The 24,666-nt window shown below is 35.7% G+C and overlaps 1 protein-coding gene across 2 annotated transcripts in view; it reads right to left on the reverse strand.

Moving 5' to 3' along the window:
- The window catches only part of LOC144644000 (acetyl-CoA carboxylase-like), a 45,131-nt gene extending 20,887 nt beyond the window's left edge, over positions 1-24,244 (reverse strand). The window contains exons 1-31 of one of the 2 annotated variants that reach the window (XM_078503399.1): positions 24,151-24,244; positions 23,903-23,993; positions 22,157-22,342; positions 19,625-19,744; positions 18,924-19,005; positions 18,302-18,400; positions 18,085-18,194; positions 17,508-17,618; positions 16,938-16,990; positions 16,449-16,605; positions 15,728-15,841; positions 13,822-13,881; positions 13,334-13,425; positions 11,722-11,791; positions 11,297-11,460; positions 9,970-10,120; positions 9,559-9,662; positions 8,918-8,999; positions 8,326-8,396; positions 7,638-7,712; positions 7,466-7,531; positions 6,775-6,859; positions 6,447-6,490; positions 5,945-6,035; positions 5,177-5,245; positions 4,841-4,987; positions 4,641-4,760; positions 3,977-4,077; positions 3,342-3,430; positions 1,536-1,663; positions 621-734 (exon numbers count right to left, since the gene is read on the reverse strand). In XM_078503399.1, coding sequence (XP_078359525.1) covers positions 621-734; positions 1,536-1,663; positions 3,342-3,430; positions 3,977-4,077; positions 4,641-4,760; positions 4,841-4,987; positions 5,177-5,245; positions 5,945-6,035; positions 6,447-6,490; positions 6,775-6,859; positions 7,466-7,531; positions 7,638-7,712; positions 8,326-8,396; positions 8,918-8,999; positions 9,559-9,662; positions 9,970-10,120; positions 11,297-11,460; positions 11,722-11,791; positions 13,334-13,425; positions 13,822-13,881; positions 15,728-15,841; positions 16,449-16,605; positions 16,938-16,990; positions 17,508-17,618; positions 18,085-18,194; positions 18,302-18,400; positions 18,924-19,005; positions 19,625-19,744; positions 22,157-22,342; positions 23,903-23,986 — 3,039 coding nt within the window. In that variant the 5' untranslated portion in view covers positions 23,987-23,993; positions 24,151-24,244. Of the gene's footprint in view, positions 1-620; positions 735-1,535; positions 1,664-3,341; positions 3,431-3,976; positions 4,078-4,640; positions 4,761-4,840; positions 4,988-5,176; positions 5,246-5,944; positions 6,036-6,446; positions 6,491-6,774; positions 6,860-7,465; positions 7,532-7,637; positions 7,713-8,325; positions 8,397-8,917; positions 9,000-9,558; positions 9,663-9,969; positions 10,121-11,296; positions 11,461-11,721; positions 11,792-13,333; positions 13,426-13,821; positions 13,882-15,727; positions 15,842-16,448; positions 16,606-16,937; positions 16,991-17,507; positions 17,619-18,084; positions 18,195-18,301; positions 18,401-18,923; positions 19,006-19,624; positions 19,745-22,156; positions 22,343-23,902; positions 23,994-24,078 lie in introns of both variants that reach the window. The other variant, XM_078503398.1, reaches the window with a different exon arrangement.
- Positions 24,245-24,666: the final 422 nt, after the last annotated feature.

A 24,666-nucleotide genomic window follows, 5' to 3' on the forward strand; every position in this document is an offset into this window, starting at 1 on the left:
ATATAAACATAAATGAAAAAACTAAACTTAAAAAACTCTACCATATCCCATTGAAATAGGTTTCTACTGCAGTTTTATAGAAGTCTTTTTAAAAACGTTTAATGCGACATAACGTTTTCCACTTAATCATATTTTTTATAAGATTACTGGTTGGCATAAGCTGATCATCGATCAAGTGTAACTCCGTTAACCATGATGATATTGGTGTGAAAGTACACCTAATTGCAATAACGCTGTCATAGAAAAAAGAAAAGAAAAAAGGTAAAAAGGAATTAATAAGCATAAATTTACAGCTGGTATCATTTACAGAAAACGCACGAGTTTTTATCTGCACACTATGAGTCCACTTTTTTTATGCTGTTACAAGATAAATTGATTCAGTTTTGTTTTGAGGCATTTTAAGGCCATTTGTACGACTACATTTCATGTATGCGCTTAATTAATTCCTATTTGACTTTTTCTTTTTTCCTTTTTTCTACGACAACCTTATTGCGATTAGGTGTATACATGAAAATTGTGTAACTGCACTTTGTATATTATTAATTAGTTTTATTTGTTTCTATATGAGAGCTCACAATGCGAATATATATCCCAAAAATTGACAAAGAAGGTATACAAACCTGTCTTGCTCTAAGTGCCACCTTAGCATTGTCATGTCTGTTGAGTGTGGTAAGCTCTTGTAGAAGATGAATTAGTTCATCTGACAAACCACTTTGACGTCCACACAACTGGTCCTGAACAAATAAAGTCATTCAAAGTATTAAGCAACTACAGTTGAACCCCGTTATTTTAAACCGTCAGGGGAAACAAAAATTAGTTCGAAATAGCGGGAGTTCGAAATAGCCGATAGTAAATGAGTGAAGGGCAAATCCAAGGGAAATTAGTTTTAGTTCGAAATAACGGGGAATTCGAAATAACCGAGTTCGAATTAGCGGGGTTCAACTGTATCTTTAAAAAAACAATATTCAGAAAGCAAAATTTTTTATTTAAAAAAAAACTTCAAATGTTAAAAAAACTAATTGGTGTTTGATTTTAGAAAATATTGTCTAAACTAACAAATTAATATAGATTTTAATAGATTTGATATTAATGTATTTTATAAGAGTCATTGGTTGTTTCAGCCATTTTCAAGCCTTAAATTACCCGTGGACTGCCATTTTGGACCTTGTGCCATCTAAAAGGTGTCCAGTGTTTCCAGAGGTACAAGATTATAGGAAATTAACGATACATGTTATTAACGCGAATTTCAAAAATTCGAGTTAATTTTATTGATGTTAATTAATATAAACACGTTTACTATAAGCATTTGACCAGAGCTTTTCTTAAATCCGCGTTAATTTTATTACGCGTCAATTTTGTTCGCGTTGTTAAAATGCCTCGTTATATTCCTATAATAAGGTATGCTGGTTTTTCATTAACACGTTGTCTATCGTTTTCACCCATTTTTGCTTAAACTTTATGTCAATCAATTCAACAGCAATTCAATCAATCAAACAGTGGACGGTTCTTTTAAAGTTCTCATTGCATGTACTCACTATAAGCATTATTGTCAGCTGGTTTTTCTTGGCCACAGACGCATGAGAAAATATGCTTTGCACAACTGGTGCAAAATCCTTGGTCTTGTTCTTGTCACGCAACAGGGTCACACACTTTTCAAAATTTCCTGAGGAGTCATAATATATGTAAGTCATTAAGTAAAACTACATTAAGGTAAGGTACTGAAAAAAATCTATCAGGCTTCCTTATTACCAAGTTGACATTTTGTTGACAGAATACAACAGAATAATGTAAAGCAGTCAACAACAAAAACTCCTAGCATATCTTATAAATGTGTGGTTATCATTTTTTTATTATTTTTTTTTTTTATTTTTTATTTTTTTATTGCTCTTACTGATTCATGCACACTACATTACAATACAATTACTGACAATTACTTACAAAGACGATTCTAACATTGCATACACTACAAACATGAAAAAAAACAATACTATTGTCGCTAACGTAAAGCGCTACTCCTATTTAACAAAAGTTTTGATTGATTGCTAAGCTACTTCTATTTGACACTAATTATGCACTATTTACAACAATGAAGATTAAGTAAAAGGACTTATTTAAAGATACAATAATTTCTCAAGAAAACTTAAGTATTTCCCATTTCTGTAGGTGAAATTTAAGCCTGTCCCTTTTCTTAGCGATACAATATTCAATGTGTTCAATATATTTAAGTTTAGCTATTAACTGAGGTAGGAGTGGTTTTGTTTTCCTGAGCCGATTAGCGTGGATTACTTGCTTACCAGCAATGAGAATATGATTGAGAAGAGTCCAATGAGGACTTTCTTTTGTAATACCTAGCAGAATTTCGCTGTCATTTAGCCTAGAAATGGTAATATTTAATTTATTTAACCAGTTAGTAGTATGCGTCCAGAAATCTATGGTAAATTTGCAGTGTAAAAACAAATGCTCGAGAGATTCTTCGTACTCTCCACAAAACGTACATAACGAGGTATCTATTAGCCTCATTTTATTCAACAATTTGTTAGTATATATTATACGATTAAGAATTTTAAATTGAAACATTCTTGTTTTAATGTCTAAAGTCACTTTTTGTGGCGTTAAATAAATTTGATTCCAGTCAAGATTTTGATCATCAAATAAAGAGTTGTATTTTAATCTTGCAGTAGGATGGACGTGTATGTTCCCTATCAGAATCCAGTACAGTGTTTTGCTCGTGATTTCACTGAGCTTAATTTCTTCATTATTACAATTGAGCACAAACTGAGTTAAATCCAAAATTGTGGTGGTGCTCTGCTCTTGCGCATCAGGGGGTTGTGGATTTTTCGAGTTTATCAAGACTCTCCATGCGTCTGGAAGTGCTTTTGACAGACCAAGGATTAAGAAATAATTGTTAAAATTCAGCCCTTTTTCTCTAAAGAAATTCCAAGTTTTTAATTTGCCGTTCGGGAGAAGGATATCTTTTATCTTTACAATTCCAGCCATATATGATTTTTTGCAAAATTGAGGTTTGCCCCCAATACGCAGAAATTGATTGTTCCATAGTATTTGATCCATGATGACGTCTCGGGAGGACATTTCTTTAGTATTGACTGTCGCCCAGGTCTCAAAACACTCTGTGTGGTTATCATGTATTTTGTCCATTCTCAACATTAGAAAAAACAAGAATAAGAAAGAACATGCCAACACATGTACGTAAAATAAATGAGCGACAAAGTAAGACAAAACGTTACATGAAGACTTCAAAAAAATGATAACAGTATTTGGTATAAACAGTGTCAACAGAATGCTACAGAACTGAACGTTGTATTTGAAAGAAAAATTAATACCTTCATTAAAAAGTACTTCATGCTGTAAGTATTGTCTCAAGAGACTCAAGACAACTGCCTTCATGTGTCCACGAATTCCATTTCGATACCTATTACAAAAGGAGTAATTCCTGATGGTGAAACCTCAAATACATACATCAGCAGAATGATAACTGCAAATAATTTTTACTGTGAATGACCTTGCACGTGCCTACCAGCAAATGCAGGTATTGTTCTGTACAATAAAGAAGAATCATCAAAACAATGAGCTTGTGCAAAAAGAAATGAGGGTGTCAATATTTGGGAGTGGGTAAAAAGGAATCAGCCACGTACAGCTAGAGCACCCTTGAACAGTAAGATTGCACAAAAATACAAACGGGGATTAGCTGAACATATTGGACAGTGGCTTTGAAAAGTTTGTCCATCTGTCCAGCCTCCCTCTCTCCTTCATCCTCTGCAACTCTGGTAATTCGAGATGGATGTTGAATGGAATGTTGAATGTTGAATGGCAAGAATGGAAGAAGGATCAAACAGGGAAAACCAAAAACAGAGGTTTATTCATTTGTACAACATTTTTTAGAAACTATGTAGATAGGAAGCAAACCTTATGCTATCCTTCAATTTATTCACAAGAAAAGATCGAAAGAACCCCTTACCTCTGGACAAGTTGCACAATACTTTGTGTGTTCAAAAAGAAGGCATCTCGTTCAGTTCTTTTGGTCAGAGTTGCTGCATGAGCATCAACAACATTTGCGATCTATGACAAATTCAATTAATTTTAACTATTGCTAAAATGCAATTGACATTGCATGAATGCTAGCAATAAAAAAAAACAAATGCACCTAATTACGACCAGTACAACTTTATCCTAAAGAAAGAATGGTCAAATACTTAAACATGTACCCTCCTTTCTCGAACATTGTGTTAACAAAATTTATTTTGTCAACCTAGGGTAGTTGAGCTTGAAGGGCTAGTAATAAAATAGTTATTGTGCTAGCAAATGTTGAGGGTTGCGTACTTTGGTAACCTGAACAGAACGTTCAGATCATCTATATACCTTTGACTGCAGAGGTATTTTGTTGACTGTGGGCTTGTATATTTACAAAGCTACAACACTAGTGACAACTGATCCTGGCACATTGACAGATGTCTACCCATTCTTTCGTTTGCATATCAGTATGGTAAATGCTGGCTAGAGGATGTATTAATTACATGACCTATGACTAGTGATACGGCATAAATGGTTACTTTCCCTTTCATCAGCAGTACTTGTTTCAAAGTGGAAACTGTAAAAAATGAACATTAATTATAATAAATTACCTGCTGACTAGGAAACTGACTCAGTACTGATGTGATGTTACTGGCATAGCTCGAAAGATGTCTCTTTATGGTTTCTTCGACGCTCACAGGAATACGCCCTGAAATGGACGAGATCATTTCCTGCAAAGAATAAGCAAGAGTTCACACAATATATTCTGTAACCTTTTCATAACTCCAGCAATGATCAGCCGGTACTTTACCTGTAATTCCAATAAAGGCAATGCAGGATCTTTCAAAGCCTTTATTAGAGTGTTAACATTTTCTTCCAGCCTCTGTGAAAAATGGGGTTCACCAATACAGTACCCATCCATGATATTTTGAAGATTCTCACGAGCAACTTGAAAAACCTACCACACAATTTCAGCAAAATAAAAGTCAGCGCAACTTAAACCACCAAGAAATTGCCACAGATTTTCTAGTAACCCTCATATAAAAATTATGGCTATAAAAACCAAATCCCCAAAACTATAGTATAAACAAACAGACAAATAAAGAAATGAGTACTAGTACATGTATCCATTTTTGTGGATAATCACCTGATGCAATTTGCTCCCTTTCAGTTTAGGTCCACAAGTTTGAGGAAACTGACCAGTATAAAGTTGTGCCTGGAAAAACAGCAGAAACATACCAAGGAAGTGAATGAGATTTATTTCAGCAAATATATGCCACACACCGTTTATAAGAAAAGAAGGAATGATTTCACGTTTCTGTGTAGATTTTAGGAGGCTCAATGAGGTAACCATCAAATACCGTAGAATTCCGGTTATAAGCCCTGGGCTTATACAACTTCGTAAGGGTTTTTGGGTGGGCTTATAAGCGGAGGGGCTTATATCCGGGAGGGCTTATAAGCGGAATGGAAAAAACGTTTCAAAGCGAGCCTCGGGAGTGTTGATCGAAATACATTTTCAAGTTAAAAACGCACAAAAAGCAACATTTAACCCTGTTCAGTACTGTCATCCGGTAGAGGGGGGCTTATACCGGGGGGGCTTATAATCGGATGTATTTTTTTGTTTCCAGGTTGATGGGCCTATAACCGGGGGGGCTTATAAGTGGGGGGGTTAAACCCGGAATTTTACGGTATAGTTATCTGAGTAGTACAAAAATTGCTTCTGACTACACTGAGGCGACATAGTTGTGTGAAAAACAAATGCACCACTTTTATAAACCAGCTGAGGTAATATGACAAGGTTTGAAACAGTTTGGCTCACCTCACATTTTCATTGTTTCATTTAAAAACATGTAAAGACAGAGACCATGTGTTTTGCTAGGAAAACAGTTTCTGTTACAATATAATGATGTTTTACCTGCGTTACTTTACTAGGATCATCAAGCTCCAACTTGGCCACAACTGAGCCAGGCTCTAAAACTGCCCCAGGGTTCTTTACATAGTGCACACTGTTTAAAAAGTTAATTCTTAATAAGTATAACACAGCTCATATGTTAGCAGGCTTTTCTTTCGCGAGTCACAGTTATCAAAACAATATTTATGCCCATTAAATTTATTAAAGATATTGTTATTATAGCTATTGCAATCAAATAGTTACAAGTAAGCAAAAGTTCACAGGAACTGCAAGAACTTGTGACGACTGTAATTAACTACCACCTTTCACTGACCATCATCTAAATCAAATGTCCTTGCAAGAAAAACAAATGGAATAACAGGATATTTACCAAAAACATCATAAAAACTGGCTATAATGGTTCTATGAATTTCAAAGTAATATTCTTCATTGATGTGGTGCAGGATTATTACCAATGACTTTTAGGGAAATTTGGAGCTAAAACGAAATGAAGCATTTTGCTTACCAGCCACTCTCATTGACTGTCAAAGGCATAACCATCTTCATAACCTAAAAGTGTATAAAAATAAAGACACTTAGTCAAGTAGTCTGTAGTCCATGGTATAAGTAACCACTGCTAGTTTACGTTAACTTTGGGCATATTTACTTGCAACATATGCGAATAGCCAGCACATTAATTTTGCCCATTGAAATTTTTTATTGTTTTCAAGCTAAAAAAAGACAATAAAACATTCCAACAGGCAAGCAACACCTTTTTTATTGCAAATAAATCCACCCTAAATAAACGTTATTCGCGAAAGATAGTAATTTACACACGATGTGTAAATACTTACTTCAATCTCAGCATAAGCCTCTCCCTGAAAGACATGTCCTCCATCTTCAACAACAAATTGAATGAGCTTGCCAGCAGAAGGTGACCTGATGGTAAGACAGGTAATATGTTAGAACAATGCCTATAAAAGTGTCACTCACTACAATGAATAAAGATATATACAGAGACAGTAATTATGACGTAATTTACGCGGACTGAATAAATCGATCACAAGAGCAAATTTTCAGAAAACTGCATTGAGGCACTATGTGAATCAAATATTAAGTGAAAAGTAAAAGAAATAATAAGCGCCAAAAATAAACTGTTGAAGATGAAACCAAGTTTTACGTTTTGGGCTTAGTGCTTCATCAGCGGTAAATAACATGGATAACATAGATAAAAGTACCCCGTCTTAATTTTTGTGATAATATATATATAATGCTTTGACAAATGGCGTTGACAAGTCCGTATTTACCTGTTTTCAAACACGTAGAATGTTTTAAGTAAAGCTCCAAAATATTTAGTAAACCATCAGAACACCAGTAAAGTATCGATCTTTGAGCAGTGAAAATTAGAACCTCATCATGATCTTTGAAGTACTTTTCTTGTTTTTTTACATATTTCTATTGTTTGACCGCGGTCGAGTATACACTATTGCTACAAACTTTGCAATGAAATGAACATATTATTAAATTATTGGAAGATGACTTTACCTCAGAACTGTAGGATCATTTTCCTTCTGAAAGATGCAAGTCTTTCCACTGATTGTCAGTCTATAGCTGTTAAAAAATATAAAGGAAGGTAATGGTCAGCCAAGGATACTTCATAACTTGCACTTCACTTAATCTTTAGTTCATCTCGACATTTTTTCTTCCAGCAACCAACCTGTCTACTTCCTCCTTCATGTAAGTGGTGTGACTGCTGTCATTCCATGACAAAAGTAGTCCACCATCACTCATCCTGTGAAGTGAAACAAAACATTGTTCAACAAATGGTCATGAATCTCCTCTAATGAAATTAGTCAACAAGCAGTCTCTACACCGGTTAACCAAACAGGGTCAACCACACGAGACTTGGAAGAGGACCATTGAAAGAGAGCTGAAAGAGAACAGTTTAAGAACATGGCAAGCAGCAGCATAGGCTGTGGAGGACAGAACAGCCTGGAGGCAGAGAGCCTACAGCCCCATAGGCTAGTTTCAAATTACACTCCAATGATCACAAAGAAAGGAATTAAGTCGAGGTTCAAGGGAATGATTTGAATTTTCCTTTGTTGTATTCCTCTCAACCTCGACTTCACTCCTTTGTTTAGGATCAGCAGATCTCGTAATTGGAAACTAGCCTATTCTCCACCAGGAGAATGGTAATAAATGCTGACTCTGGTATTCCCTCATAGGGAGGCCATTTGTTGTGGTATTTTTTCCGTACGTTCTTGGTCAATGACACATCACAAAAAGTGGTTGTTCAAACAAAGACCAGATCACAGAAATGATATGTCTCAGATAGAAAATAAGATGAAACAAAATGCAGATCTTATGAAGTTGTCACATCCTCTTTAACACCATTACTAAAATACCTGTGAGCTTCCACTTCTGTCCAGGAATCGTTCATACTAAGGAAAAATGTGTTCGGCCCTGACTTCCACACCTTTACCATTATGAGGGAATGTAAAATATATGTATTAGTGGTGTAGGTGTTGTACCATGACGTATGTTGTCATGGAAACAGTGACTTAATGTACATGTAGATAAAACGTTCTGACACATAATTATATGCAACGTCAGCTCTTTGTGTGCTGTAATTATTGCAAAGTTACCAAAAAGTTGTACAAGAATATGGACTACTTTTAAACTGACAGCCAAGTTGGGTTTGTTATTTAATGTTTGCTTACAAATCAGGGTGTTCATTAGGCATCGGAGATCGGAGAATTCTCCTTCTACTACGTAGAAGGAGAATGTGGAACCTTTAAAAATCATTCTCCGGTTACTTTACACTATTTTCCTGCTATTACAATTCTTAATGAAAACCCTGCTAATGATTGTCAAATTTAACCAGATGGAATGAAATGTATGCAGACACATAATAAACTTTGGTGAACACTATTTATTCCGGCAAAAGCAACATGCACCTCCAAACATTCACTGAACTAGGCCTTAACTGACACTCACCCTTAAGCAATACTTGAAACCTTCATTAATCAGTTCAACATCTTCAGTGTTTGCTAAACAATCTGTTGTAAGGATCTGACCCCTAAAAGTCAAGAAACAAAAATTGAACAAACCTTACACAACTACAGATGTACGTACTGTATAAGCTATATTAAACTCCCAAGAGATGCATTTCTTTCCAAGACTTCTTGAAGGGGGTGAACAGAGAGGCGGGCATTTTAGGCAGGGGTGGGGCACATTTCAAACCATAAAGGGTACATATCCAAGAAATGATGTTATAGATGAACAATTTTTAGAAAATAACGAATCCCTGTTTTCTTGCCCGTTAATTATTATAAACTAGCACCTAGAGAACAGGGCTTTATAGACACTGAGGTCTTATAAAAAAAAGTTTGAACTTCCAGAGGGGGTCTTTAAAGAGAGGACTTATTAGTCAAAGCTTTTACAGTAAATCTTTCAACAATGCATGTGTTTAGGAAGGAGTTGGGAATACATTATGCTTCAAAATAATGGCATCAGAACATGCTTGGGAATGATTAACTGTCAATTTTTTTGGTATGGTTTCAGCAAGCCTGAAGTCTGACCACCAACTGAAATTGAAGTTCCATGGAAGAATTAAAAAATACTGTTAAGGTGCATACCTCTCCAGAGCAGACTTGAAGTTGACATATCTCTTGCTGATTCCTGCTTCTGCCACATGGACAGCTCCACAAATGACACCAAGGATTGCATCAGGACGTTCAGTCTGTAGAATAATAACAGTTAAACAGTATTTGTGTTACTATGTATAACAAACATCAATTTGGAGACAATCATACACTTTGGCTTCAAGAAAAGACACTGATTATTTAATCTTAACTATAAAAAAAAAAATAAAGGAAATGTGGACTATTGACCCATCAGCTATATTGTACAAACTGGTTATTCTCATGTGTGAACATGGCCTTATAACTACAAGGTTTTCACCAAAATCTGTCATTTCAGCTTGTCATGAGAATTCATAAGTATTTTCATAAAAGACTTGATCAACAAGAAACTCAGACATTACTTACCTGGACCTGCTTAGAAATAAGGAAATCCAACCAGCCAGTGTCAATGATGTTCGTTGAAAAGAATTCATGTTCCAACAACTGGATCAGATATTCCACAGTGGTGCGGAAATCACCACGAATAGAGATTTCCTTCAAGGCCAAGACCATGTGCCTGAGTTAAGATTGTAGAAAACATAAAACTGTTGTTAGCAATGAGGATCTATGTACAAAAATGAATGTGTATGACATTAAATTTATCACTTGGCATAATATGAATATAAAATTAATAATATTAATTAATAATTAGTAATCATGGCTACTTTTAAGTTGGTTTTAAATGATTCAATTTACATCATCATTAAGTTCATAACAACAACAACCCAGGGCTCAAAATAACGGCCGGTCAAAGGACACTGTCCGGCCAAAATGACGATTTGTCCGGACAAAATTTTGGTTCGGCGGTCATTTTGACCGGTCACGTACACGGCTTTCAAATAAATAACACTCTCAAAAAAATTTATTCACTGTATTTCTTTACATTTTACAGTAAAATCATAAAATATCATAGCAGCAAGCTCTTGCAGTCACAAATTTGTAGAATACAGATGAGACGGTCACGCGGATTTGTTAGCGGTTTGCTTAAATACAGGAAACATCCACGTCTGTAAATACGCTAAACAGACAACAATGAACATGGCATCAATCAACGTCTGCTATTAATTTAACACGCGTACGCAATTACAGTTTCAACTGTCAGGCGGGCCAAGAAAAATAGCACTCGTTAGTGGATTTATGCACCTTTAGAAAGTACGAGTTCGTAGCGTGTTTTCACCAGCACGATCATGAGAAAATAATAATACTCAATATTTTGACCGCTCAAAAACGAGACATGACCGAAAATTGATTTGGCCGGTCAACATGACCGGTCAGTATTCAAAAATTATTTTGAGCCCTGACAACCATTTTTATTCTGCCAGAGATAAATAAAAATAATTACAGCATAAAATAAATTAACTAAAATACTGGTAGGCAACAAAAACTACTCCGAATAGAAGTAACTAAAAAGGCTGAGTGAGTAGTTACAAAAATTAAATTGCTATGACTAGGTTGTACATGATTGAAGGAAAAAGAAACATATTAAATGAAATAGGACGGGATGGTTAACATTAACATTCTGACCATCAGCATATATTTTAATTCTAATAAAATAAATGATCACTGCGGCAGCCACACCATCTGTTGTCATGGAGTATCTCTTGCCAATGCATTTTGCTCATCATCTTACATGCAGTATGAAGTGAAAATATGTAATATAAACATCAGTGTCTTTGTCAGTCAATTATGTCACCTTCTCGCTGCTTCCCTGTCCTCTCCCCAGGCAAAGCAGTGGCCAAACTGAGAGTCAGCAAATTCATGCAGGCCACCTTCAGCTCCTACACTGAAGTAACCCCAGACATTTTTCATGCTGCGGAATGTTAACTCTTTCACTGTACCACTGCTAGGTTTGAAGCCCTAATAACAAGAAAAGGAAAATAATAATAATAATAATAATAATAACAATAATCGATATTTTAACAGGGTGACCCCTTCAGTCGCAGGACTGGTATCAACGGGGGCCCTGTGTAAATGTATCAAAAAATCTTATAATTGCAATGCTAAGTATGCTCTAGACTTAACACTGTGTTCACATCAAGTTGAGAAAGTTGAATGAGGACTACCTGGGGTCGATCATATGCCTGTAGTCAAAAATCATTATTAATAGCACTATCTTACCTCATCTGGATTCTCTGAAGTAATACGAGTTGCAATAACATGGCCCTTTGGCTTGGGAAGGTTTACAGGGCTACAGAGGAAATAAACAACATTTGATCAATACAACTGTACAGTTTGTGTAAAGAACATACTAATATTTATTTAATATTAACTTGGTTAAGGTTACACAATACCTTCAGAGGGCTACTTTTGTCGAAAAAAATTTTTTTGGACTTAACTCAAGATTTACTATAAATCTAGCATTTCCCAAAAAATGAAAGTAAAATCTTTAAACGCACGCGAGTTATTTCGAAAAAAAGGTTTTAAAAATAAAAGTTAATAACAAAGTTAGGTGTCATAATCCTCAGAGCGTTGACATCCCGGTGATGTTTTTGCGCGAAAGAGCCTCATCCCGGAGCTCTTATTACGAGAACCTCACTAGCATTTTTGTTTATATGCTATTTTCCTTCTCTCACATTCTAGATATAGCTATTCGGTTCATCAATCTTCGTTTTCGTTATTGACTTAATTGAGGTAACTCCTTGGATAGCGAAAATATGGAAGCCGAAACCTAAAAGCGGAATGTTGGTCGATGTGTCTGCAGGAGATCCTTCGAACAAATCGAACTACCCGTTGCTACTTCTTCTTCTGTACTCTTCCCCCGCATATGTTTTCTTGTTTTTCCATTTCTCTCGCACGCTGAAGTTCAACAAGGAGAATAAACGTGACTGTCACACTATTATTGCCTTTGAATTCCCGCGAAGATCGTTTTGCTCGTTGTGAGCGGTAGGGGTGCCGACGTTTCATTGGTGGGGGCATATCCTGTTGACATAAGAGCCTAACATTTTACAAATCTTCAAATGGCGAAAACCGCAATAGTTTTCGCGAATACCGTCTTTTGAATGAATTAATAGGGTATGTAGAGTTGGCGGACAACGAATGCTAGAACATCGCAAAGCCGAGAAGCTGTCGGGGATTTCCTTTATTTTGGTTATTTCTCTTTGACGGCCGCGGACGCAACAGGGTCGGCAAATTACGACTTAAACTTTACAGGTCTATAAAAAGATAACCAATAAGAATTAAGAAAAAGCCTGACACACTTTGAGAGATTGACGCTTCTGATTAACACTGTGCAGTTCTTTGCAGTAGTAATTGTGTTTGATACCCAATTAATTCGGCGGAATGACACTCGGTGTTTTTCACTTTACCGGCTTATTACTTCTCAAAAATGGCGCTGCCAAACATCGGATATTTTTTTTCGAATTCTACAGCTCTTTACCTTTCTATTGATATATAGATTGTGGTAGGTTACTTAAAAACAACGCGCGTACGAATTATTTTTTTTTCCGAAGGGCACCCGCAAAGGTATTGTGTAACCTTAAAATAAATTTTATCAACATTGAACAAAAAGCACAGAAAGTTACTGTGCACAGTACATGGGAAAGCATTTTCCTTCCCAAACCAGGATTCAGCTAGATGTATGTTGACATGCTATATGCATCCACACCATACATGAACTCAATGCAAACAACTGAACAGTTAAACAACTGTTTGGCCCTCCCAGACAGTAAGCAACATCCCTACTGAGAACATCACTTTAAAGATTTTTTTTTTCAATCTTCATTTGACTCACTTGTCAAAATCTATAGGATCCTTTCCAAATGGGTCAAGTCCATACATTGTTCTGATATCCTTTATGTTGTACAAAGGAATTCCCATAGCAATCTGAAAAAAATTAGACACACAAGCAAATTAATTGTAATTACTTGTAAACCGTATGTACAGTGCAGTCAACTGAATTTTCAAAGACCATGAGAAGGACAGTCAAACAAAAAACACATCAAGGACTGCATTGACTGCAGATCTTAGACATGGGGATTGTAACAGTAAGGAAACTTTACAAATGTGGCATAATTATTTCACACATTATAGCTAGTCACAATCAAATATTAATGGTAAGCTTATTGCACTCAGGCAAAACTGGCCTACATTGTCAGAGATTAATCGGGTTTCCACAGCTGAGCATGAAGAACTAACCACTATTGCTACTTCCCCTCTTAAGAATCAATTTGATAGCCTTCAGTTGACATTAGAAGTGTAAGGAGATCATGCACATTGTACCTGGAGTTGAGCTGCAGGAAGGTTTATGTCAGAGACCATCTCAGTACAAGGATGTTCAACCTGGAATGAAGAGGACATTGTTAGCAGCACTCCACAGAACATGTACAATTAAATAAATGTACATACATGTACATTGATGTACATTGACATACCAACTTACTGAAACATACATTGTAAATATACAGTGTGCTGCCAATGAGGACATTATGAACATTGTGTACATAGTTTGTGGAAACAAACATAAGTTCCTTTAGTATATGAAAGTAATATCATTTGAGAAAGTTATGTCATGTACATGTACTACTAATTGACAGAAATATGCATCATATCTAGAAATAACAATTTAAACAGAAATGGATCCATGGGAAGGGAGAAGATGCATAATTATGGGGGACACATTGAAAATTACTATTTGTTTAATTTTTTATTATTTTATTTCATTTTTGTTTCAGAGTTGTAAGCCTGATTTTGTACATCAACACTGATTCAGAACTGGAATATACATGTTGGACTCTGTTTACTGGCATACACTAACTTATAAAATGACAAAAGAATAACCAATACAGTAAAAACCCGCATATAAGAACCTAACATAAAATTTCATTGTTAAGCACCCTTCACATAAGAACCATTTTAGGCTAAAATTCTAAAACAGGTTCTTATTTTCAAAAAAGAAAAAAATAATCTTCTCAAAAATATAGAATTAAAAAATCTTCTCAAAAATATATTTATTTAACACAGTCTGTACACATTATAGTTACAGCATACTGTTACATAAAACTTGTGGGTATTATGGGGGGTTGGTTAGCCTAAATAGCACTTCGGTTAGCCTAAATAGCACTCTGGTTAGCCTACAGCTAGCTTAGGTAGCTTGCAGTTAGCTAGCCTTTTATTGGGATTAGGGATTTCTGGCTCGCATGGCTCGCATGCCTCGCATGGCTCGCATGCCTCGCAAGTCATGTGAGCCATTCAGGTTAGCCTAAATAGCACATTGATTAGCCTAAATAGCACTTCGGATAGCCTAAATAGTACTCTGGTTAGTCTACAGTTAGTTTAGGTAGCTTGCGGTTAGCCTTTTATTGGGATTTGGGATTTCTGGCTCGCATGGCTCGCATGGCTCGCTGGCTCGCACATTGTCCTAACTCAAACTTGCCTCCTTGAATATAATTTTAACTGAGATGAACAGATGAACCTTATGAAATCACAGTACATGAGTTCAAAAATAAATCTGCATCCATGTAGAACAAAAGCAACTTCCAGATTGGCATGGGTACTATCCAGTACTGTACAGTAGTATAACACTGAGTTCCATACTCCATTAGTACTGGAAGGAGCTGTCAAGTGACATGGATTTGTTCACAAAATTGTTCCAAAAAACTGGCTGTTTGATAACAGCTGATCATGATGGTTCAGATGATGACAAAATCCGACCCCAAGGGCTAGAGCCTTACCTTATTTAGGCTTTTTAAATGCTATGGGCTTAATTATTGCTAGACAAATGCCAGACATTGTATGAGATAAATACAAATTCCAATCCTCTGCCAGTGGACATTTTTAAAGAGGAACTTTGACATTTTATCATGTTATGTTGTTTTGTATACAAGATTTATTGGGAATTATAGTGAAGATTACAGTATAGATTTGATTTTAACAGAATCAGATTAAATAGTATAGTATATATTTTACTTACCGAAGCCTCCAAGAACACTATTTTATTGGACGTTAAAGACCGGTCTTTAACTGATCTGGAGATCATTTAAAAATTCTACTCTATTTCTTGAACAAAAGTTAAGAACCTGTTTCAACTTGAAAAAACCTAGGTTCTTATACGCAGGTTTTTACACTGTATTTAGGGTCTTGAGAAGTGACTTAAGTATTAAAAATATCTAGACAAAGCCTTGTATACCTGTAGCCTTGGATTAAGTTCAAGAAAGTGAAAAGTGTGATCCTCAGCATGATAAAGATATTCCACAGTTCCTGCACTGACGTATCCTACAAGACGACCAAGCTTCACTGCATCCTGAACAAAACAAAGACAAAGTTCTAGTTTGAGGATTATGGAAATAAATCCCAGAGAAAGGAAGCTACAAATCAAACTTGTCTGAAATCATGTTGACCTGAAATTCTTTTTATAACTAGAAGAGATCAGGGGAGTGTGTTTGACCCACGATAGATACCTTGGGGAATTCAAAAAAGAAAGCCAGGAAGAGGCCAAAAGAAAGATTGCATGATGAGCCAAACAAATTGTCATGATATAATTGAGTGAATTTGAACGGATAAATTTAATGATACCCCCTGAAATATTTTCCATGACATTTTTGGCATCATTTAAGCTTCAGACACATGTTTCAGCTAATTCTTTGAGCACTAAACGTAACTGAGAAGGTCATTACTGTGATCAAAAGATCCGACACCATGATCTTGTTTTGCATGAAATCGAGGCCATGTGTCAGTCAGCCAGCAAGCCAGTCCATGATGACACCCAATAGCTAAATTGGGACAGCATCGGCAATACTGGCAGGACTGATTTCAGATGAAGGACAAGATTACTATGCATAATCTGTGTCAAACGCAATCAGGCCGTGTGCTTTTCAACTTGATCATTAATCCATATTGACAAACTGTACCTCTTCCATCTTTCTAAAAACATCAGGTTTAGCTATGGCAGCTGGAGCTTCCTCTATAATCTTCTGATGTCTACGCTGCACTGAACAATCTCTTCCAAAAATGGACATTGCATTGCCATGTTCATCAGCTAAGAGCTGCACTTCTAAATGCCTTGCACTAGAAAAAGAATTTAAGTACCAACAGATGAGTGTAAGAAAACTGGGCAATTTAAAAAACAAAATACAATAAAGTAACAAAACATGCATGAGCACAATGGTATAAAAAAAAAAAAAAATAACATTATTAAATATTATTAATGCAATATTAAAATTATATAAAAATAACAACAATCAGGGCTCGAGACTAATGGTAGCCGATTAGCCAAAGACAACTTAAATTTTGGTTTTGGCTACCAGGTTTTAGCATTTCTACTAGCCGTTTGGCTGTGAAAAACTCAACAGTTCTTGATAGAGATCAATATATCTGACTGAAAGTAACAAAGGGCATACTTTTTTGCAAGTTTCATTACAAACACAGGAGAACCAGGAACTTCAATTTGGACCTGCAGGAGAAAAATATATTATAGTTGAATATCCTGCATGATGACCCAAAAGTTGAGTTACCCATATTCAATTGTGAGTGCATTTATTTAAGTATTAACTTTTCATTAAATTTATATTAAAATTTGCAGTTGCAGAAAATATTCATACCCATAAGTAGGGGAAAATCCCAAGGAAGGTCATTTGAAATTCTGAGGGGGCGGTGGGTCTCAAAAGCCATAATTTTTAAAGGAAAGTGTGGGGCTTAACTAAATTTCCAGAGGGGGTGGGGGGATTCAAACCAAAAAACCTTCCATGGGAGGGGTATGGATATTTTTTGGAACAACACAATAAATATTTCCTTTTAATGTCTATAAGTGCAGACCTGTATATTGTAGACATGTAAGCACTTTTTTTGTTATTTATAGTTAGTTTTATGAAGATAGAATATCAGCACCATGGGTAAATCTAAAAAAAATGGCAGAATGATGTGTATCACTATTTGGTTCAGTCTTTAAAATGACAAAGGCACACATGTACCTGTCTAAAGAAGTTTGTAAACTCATCATCACTTGACGCTTTACGGATTCCTTTACCACCACCACCTTCAGAAGCTTTGATCATCACAGGGTAGCCAATATCTCTGGCAACCTGAAGGGAGAGACATGTTTCAAGACATTATTATATCCCCGGGGTGATAAATAAACTTCTCATTCTTGACAGGTCTTTATGCTTGGTAAAGGTCAAGGTAAAATCTTCACTCAAGGCTAGTGGTCCATTAAACCAGTGCTCATCTCTGGCTTTCTCAGCTTGAAAGGATCATTTCTTCACCCTCTCCTCCCCTTGCCCTGGAATACAATGCTCTAGAAGTAGTCCACTACAGAGATGCAGCACTTACATCAGATCTGTCTGAAATGATTCATATTCACCTGGGTGGAGAGTGGCAATCTGAGAGAACAAAGCCTTAACACAAGGCCACGACTCCAACCCACGTTTTTTGCCAGCCCACGTCCCCTACACTGTATATACACCATACACTGATATTTATAGTTTAGATCATGCATGTCACATTAATTGTGAATTTAAGGTTGAATATTTTGCCTGTCAAATATCTCACCTTGATTCCTTCACTAACATCCTGCACACACCCTTTCATGTACAGATCATGTGAAACTCCTACAACTTTCCCATCAACAAAGTCATTAGATGACTTATCAAGAGTAAGACCTGAAACCCAACATGAAAACCAAACAATTAATACACAGTTGAGGACAGCATTTACAGTAACAGTAACAATTTATCCCACCCTACAGTAGCCTTTAAAGACAGCTCACCTGTTCCACTCCAGGGGAGGGTGGGTACACCAACAGTCTGAGCAACAATAGTTGATGCAATTTTGTCACCCAAAGCCCACATGGCTGATGCAGGGGGACCTGAAGATACACAGTAAGAAATTAAAGTGTGTCATTAATTTTACTAATAAAAGAACTCTTTTCCTGAGAAATCTGTAAATTTAGTTAGGATCAGGCAGGCGAAGAGCCACTCTGTGGATAGACTGCCCGATGTGCCATTATTATTATTATTATTATTATTATTATTATTATTATTATTATTATTATTATTATTATTATTATTATTATTATTATTATTATTATTATTATTATTAAATATAATATTATAGTGCAAATAAGCACCAGCTACTACATGTAGTACTGCAGCATCAAAAATTGAAATACCTTGATGTCAACTTGCATGTAAAAATTCTCCTTATCTGATTTACCATCTTTACAATTATATGTAATCATGGTGATTAATAATGTGCTTTCACTAACATCCATGAGACCTAGGTATTAAAAACAATTCCCCCCTTCTAATCTTATGTCTGATATTACACAAATGAAGTTTTATACAACTATCATTGTAACTCCTTCTGATATCTTTTCAACAAACTCTTACCAATAAAAGTGATGCCATGCTTTGAAAGTAGGTCAGGAAGTTTTGGATTCTCTGAGGCATGACCCCATCCAGCCCAAACAGCCTTGGAAAATAATAACAAATCAGTGATAGAATATTTACTACACACATTACAATTGTAACATCATATTTCATCTAATGTCTCAGTCCATAGAATTCTTTGGTATAGCCAGAAAATATTAATTATTATAATAATTGGAAAATAATACTGCATACAGTGTCATAATAAAGTTGAATATGTTGTGATTTAAATTTGTTTTGATTTAAATTTTTTTAAACCAGTTTGATTTTTATTTTTCATATCTGAAATAAAAGGAAATAAAAATCAAACTGGATTCAAAAATTTTAAACTAAAGATAAACATTTTAAACAACAGTGCATATTCATGTAACATGTGTAACATTATTTTTATTAAATAACTATTGTCTTTCTCTCCCCTAAATTCTAGTAAATGTGACTATTACAATCTGCTTCAAAATTAATCTTTTCCCAATCTAAGACAAAAATAATATTTTTTTTGGACTTAACAACTTAAATATAAAATCAAACCTTAAGAAAACTTGCAATGTACAAAATATGTTGTCTGGCAGTAGTTCCCATTCACTCCATACTGTAAATCAACCTTTTTTACTTATTTTTAGAAATGATGTTAATGTTTTAGGATTGAAAGAGAGAGAACAAACCTGTACAGGAATTCTTTTTGCAATATCCAGGATGAGTTCAACATTGGCATAATTATGATTGTTTGTTCCACCAGGCACTGGTACATACTGATCTGCCATCTTAATATACTCTGCATTGGCCTGGGAATCAAATTTTTTTTTTATATAATTATATATACCTTATTGTTACTTATTTTCGCGGGACTTAATTTTCGCGATTTTCGCAATTTTCAAAAAATCGCGAAATTAAAGATCTGCAAAAATTAATTTCAAACGTTTTCTATTGTATTTTTTATGCTAATTAGGTATTTTTGGCGAAATCGCGAAAATTGAGTGCCGCGAAATATGCCCGTTCCATTTTCGCGAAATTAAGTTCCCGCGAAAATAAGTAACAATAAAGTAAATGAATTGTTCAAAAAACTACACCAGATTTAATTATTAATAAGTTTATAGCAAAATAAAAACACTAGCCAATTGTTCAGCTTATTTTCTTGTTATACTTGCAGTTCTAACTTCAAAATAGTCATACCTTTTTTGCAAATATAATAATTCTGAAAACAATAGCTAGCTCTTTAATAGCTTCTTTTGTTTGTTGACCCATTTCAGACCAAGTGATGTTACCCTTGAGAATTATCTCTTTCAAATTCAAATGAATTCATGTAAAAATGAATGAATAATTTCCTGATAGACAAAGGAGCAATTCTCTGGAGAATATCACAAGATCTAAAATGGGCAATTGAAAGGTTCCCAACAAAAACGTCCCCTGGACTTTCTTGCTTAATCGAACGTTATCAAAACAACTCCAAATTGCGCATGCAGGTTTGTTTACGTGTGCTTAACACTGTCCTGTCTTTCATTTCACTGGTCTTTGTTTCGTTTTTGAACAATTACACATGCAAAAAGACAAGGTTTTTGCTCGCGCGGCTTCTTTTGTCTTTTCTTTTACAAACGATAAACAAAGGAAACCTTTTGTTTCTCAAAACGATGAAGTCAGCTAAAGTTTTGGGATTACAGGCCTAGCCCTAACCCCTTAGCTTAACCCTAGCGAAAAAAGCTTAACCCTTAAGCCCAAGGGTTAGGGTTAGGGTCTGACGCTAGGGTTTCATTTCAAATTTAGGGTTAAAAAGCTAAACCCAAGTTTAAGGGTTAGGGTTAACGTTAGCGTTTCAAGCGGCTAGCTTTCACTGCAGTCTGCTTCAGTGCGGTTAGCTGCTTTTTGTTGTTTCGGGCAAGACTATTGTCAGTAATCTGTTACCGTTAGCTGTAATTTTGAGGTTGAAGTGAAATTAAGACTGATTGTTGATTGAATACGTTTGCTTGTGTTGTCACATTATACTAGTTTTGCTTTCAGTTAAGTGTCGCCGGCTTGCTCTCACTTCTATCTCCACTCCTTACATCATCACACATCTACAAAATCCCGCGAAAACAAGATAAACTAAGACAAAAGGCACGAATCAATTGATTGATTTAGTGATTGATGAATATTTAATGAGGCACAGAAAATAATTTTGCAAGGGGAGGTCCCCCCCCCCAAACCTATAAAGAATTTTTTAAAGTCTAAAACCAGGTCACTTCTCGGCAACTTTGTCGCGGCAGAACCCAAGCGGACCCTGTAAAACTCGCGTTGACGAAGTTCCCGGCAAGAAACGTCTTGTTTTAGGCTTTCTATGCGGCCAGGCTCAAACTACCTTGTTTGCAACGTTTTTTCCGAAGCGCTAAACAGCGCTGTTGTACAAAACAAAGGCAGAAACATCACTCAGTTCTTCGAGCGATGCTGTAAACTTACGGGTATTCAGACTTAATGATGTCCTTCAACCACCTGGCAGCCGCACTCGAGCTAAATCTATAAACTTTTCCGTTTTACTTTCACAGGCGCCATTTCGCTTATTAATTCAAACTCTTCCGCCTCTAACATGTGACCTTACGTCACAATGCAGTATCCAGTCCTACTCTACTCAAATCAACAAAAAACATGCGCAGCGAGTCGAAGAAATGCTTGTTAAATGGTTTCTCGTCTTCCGTAGATGCTTAGAAAACCCTACAGGGAAAGATGTACACGCGATGCGTTGGAAAACTCAGACTGCTAGCTGACTGGGAGCACGTAAGCTTGCAAAATGCCTTTTTTTTGCATACATAATTTCTGAAAAACGAAGAAAAGGCCAGCCGAATGCAACACAGGACAGTGTTTAGCACACGTAAACAAACCTGCATGCGCAATTTGGAGTTGTTTTGATAACGTTTGATTTAGCAAGAAAGTCCAGGGGACGTTTTTGTTGGAAACCTTTCAATTTACAAACATAGCTAATATAAAGAGGTCTATAACCAGTATCAATTTGAATAATAGCAATACACTTATTACACTTAATATCTGAGTTAGCGCATCACTTTTCTATGTTAAATTATAGTGTTTTAGGTTCTGTCATCACATTGACCTACCATGATTAGCAACAATAGTCCTATTAGGGGGGGGGGGGAGGGGGCATGTGCATCTGTTGTTATGACTATAAGATCGTGGAGAACTAAATAAAAATAACTAATTTAACATTCACTCACCCGAAGGTCCTCTGGTGTAACCATTGCAACAAACCGGATAGCTTTCTCATTGCCAAACAATTCATATGCCCAACGTCTAACAGATCTCATGCATTTCACAGCAGCAATACCATTATTTGCTATCAAGACTTTCTCTATAACACGTGAGCCACCAAATCTTTTAACAAATTCAGCTGGTGTGGCAATCTGCGGAGATAAATGACGGAGTCTTCATTGTTATACTGTCAAGCACATGTACAGTGCTCACTGTAATCAAGATTGTACTTTACTCATGTACGCTACATATACCTATATATGTATATAAATTATATAAAATATATATGCTATATATATTTTATTTTGTTATCCTATTTGATCCTAAAATAATCACATCAAGTATGCTGAAAACAGGATTTTGAAGTGTTTTAAATTTGATTTCTTTGACTATTAGTTGTCAGTACCAATTCAGCATCAGAGCATGAGTCATTTCTACCAAGTTATAAATTTTATCTTGAAAGAAAGAGGAGGTAGAGAGAAACAGGAGGTTGATTGTTACAACGAGGTATTAGGGATGGGATAATTATTATCTGAGGGAGGTGATTACTGTATTTCAAATATTTTCACCAAAGGGGGACAGACAATTACTTGATGGGGTGATAAATCAAAGGGCAGCTATTATTTAAGGAAATATGGTAACTGGAATGTACATGAACATGTATTAACAACTCAACAGTATTTTAGGTTCGAGAAAATGAAAAAAATATATTTGTTTTATAAAATTATAGCATCAGGGTTGGACATCATAATTGCCTAACAGTCTTTTGCTTTAAATAAATTTTATCAGTGTTGTCTTGATGTTTTGAATATGAAGAAAAATTTTATTATGCCAGCTGTTTGTTAGCTTTGCACATTACCCATTCCACATCAAATGATGTGTTCAGGATAATCATATTGTTCCTTTCAACATCAAACAAATATTATTATGCATGGGTGCACTGATATTACAGTGTAAAGGTGAGACTGATGGAAGTGTCATCGAGAGAAGAAAATTCTGAAAACTTGAAACCCAATTCTGTAAAAAAAATTGTAACCTTTGTTTTGAGGTAACAAGGAATAAATATTTATTTTGCAATCAATAACATTTCGTAATAAAATTCCACAAATATTAATAGACTTGAATAATAATTTCCATGAAAGAAAATGTAAAAAACGCACGCATACAACGGAAAAAATAACCACTAAATAAATACATTGAACAAAATTATTTACAAATACATCAAAGTTTGGTACTGTACAGTATTGCACAATATCAGTAGCACTCCCCCAACACACCCCCAAGCACCGTCTAGACAAACCAACAAACAAAGATTATTGCCCCATCGCTGGATATTATTTCAAGAATGCAAGCCGATAAATGACCTTACCTAATCTTTGTGTTAAACGTTAGAAAAATTAGAAAAATGAATACGACAACTCTCTAAGTTGTCCATTCGCGAACGATTGAGCTCCAAAGGTGAAAGGTGACCGGTTTATTTCCAACTGTGATTGCAAAATATAAAGCTAAATTCATGTTTCAGGCAAGCTTTACAAACTCTTGTGTAACTTCCTCAAATGAAAGCGACGAAGAAAATAACTTTCATCATGAAAAGAACAAGTAAGCGGTTTTAATTCCTTGTTCGAGAACATCATTGTTAAGGTTAACTTATGCAAGCGCGCGCTAGCTAATATAAAGTCCAGCTAAAATAAGCTTGCATATTCTTTACTTACATTGAAGTCTTTGGAGCCTTTGGAATCAATTTTCAACAAAATCCCGTCCTCGCTAACATCTGAATCATTATCAGAGATTGACATTGTTGCGCTATGGAAGAGAGCAAAGGAAAACGTTTTGAGTTGAAAGCAACACATGCACAATTTGTCACTGGATTGTAGTTGTAAACACGAACCGTTTAGCGTCCAAACCACACTTGCAAGTATTCAATCGGTCCCTGATGAATTAAAGTCTGTTAACTGATCACCTCGTTAATTATTTTGTACTGAACCGCGCCGGAATGGCTCCTTTCACTTCCCTAAACCAGCTCACACAGACAAATTGCTAAAATCCACCCGTTTGTATGTAAAACCATCACACCATCGCTTGCTATTGTCTACTGAGCATGTCACAGCGTGACAAGCACGTGGGAAGCACTCGTCACAACCAGAAGTGTAACGCAACATCTCGATTTAAAATATCGGGAAAATTTTTTACTTACTAAATTATTATTTCAGTCTCTCCAGTTAGTACTATGCCTTTCCAAGACTGGTGATGCTCTGCGTGTATAGAAGATGTTTTATGACCTGTATATAGTTCCTGGGACTCATTCGACGTTCGTAGAAGTTATTTGGGTGTGTTGCGTGACGACCCAAATAATGAAATCGTCTTTTAGAGCTCCACGGGGGGTAATCGGATTTAAAGTGACGGAAGGGATGTTTCACTTTGCTTTCTTTTTGTCGTCTGATGGAGTCAAAATGTTACCTAGAACTTTTTGGGGCGG

The sequence above is a fragment of the Oculina patagonica genome, chromosome 2, assembly GCF_052425735.1.
Source record: "Oculina patagonica isolate OP01 chromosome 2, crgOcupat, whole genome shotgun sequence".
Taxonomy (NCBI): Eukaryota; Metazoa; Cnidaria; class Anthozoa; order Scleractinia; family Oculinidae; genus Oculina; species Oculina patagonica.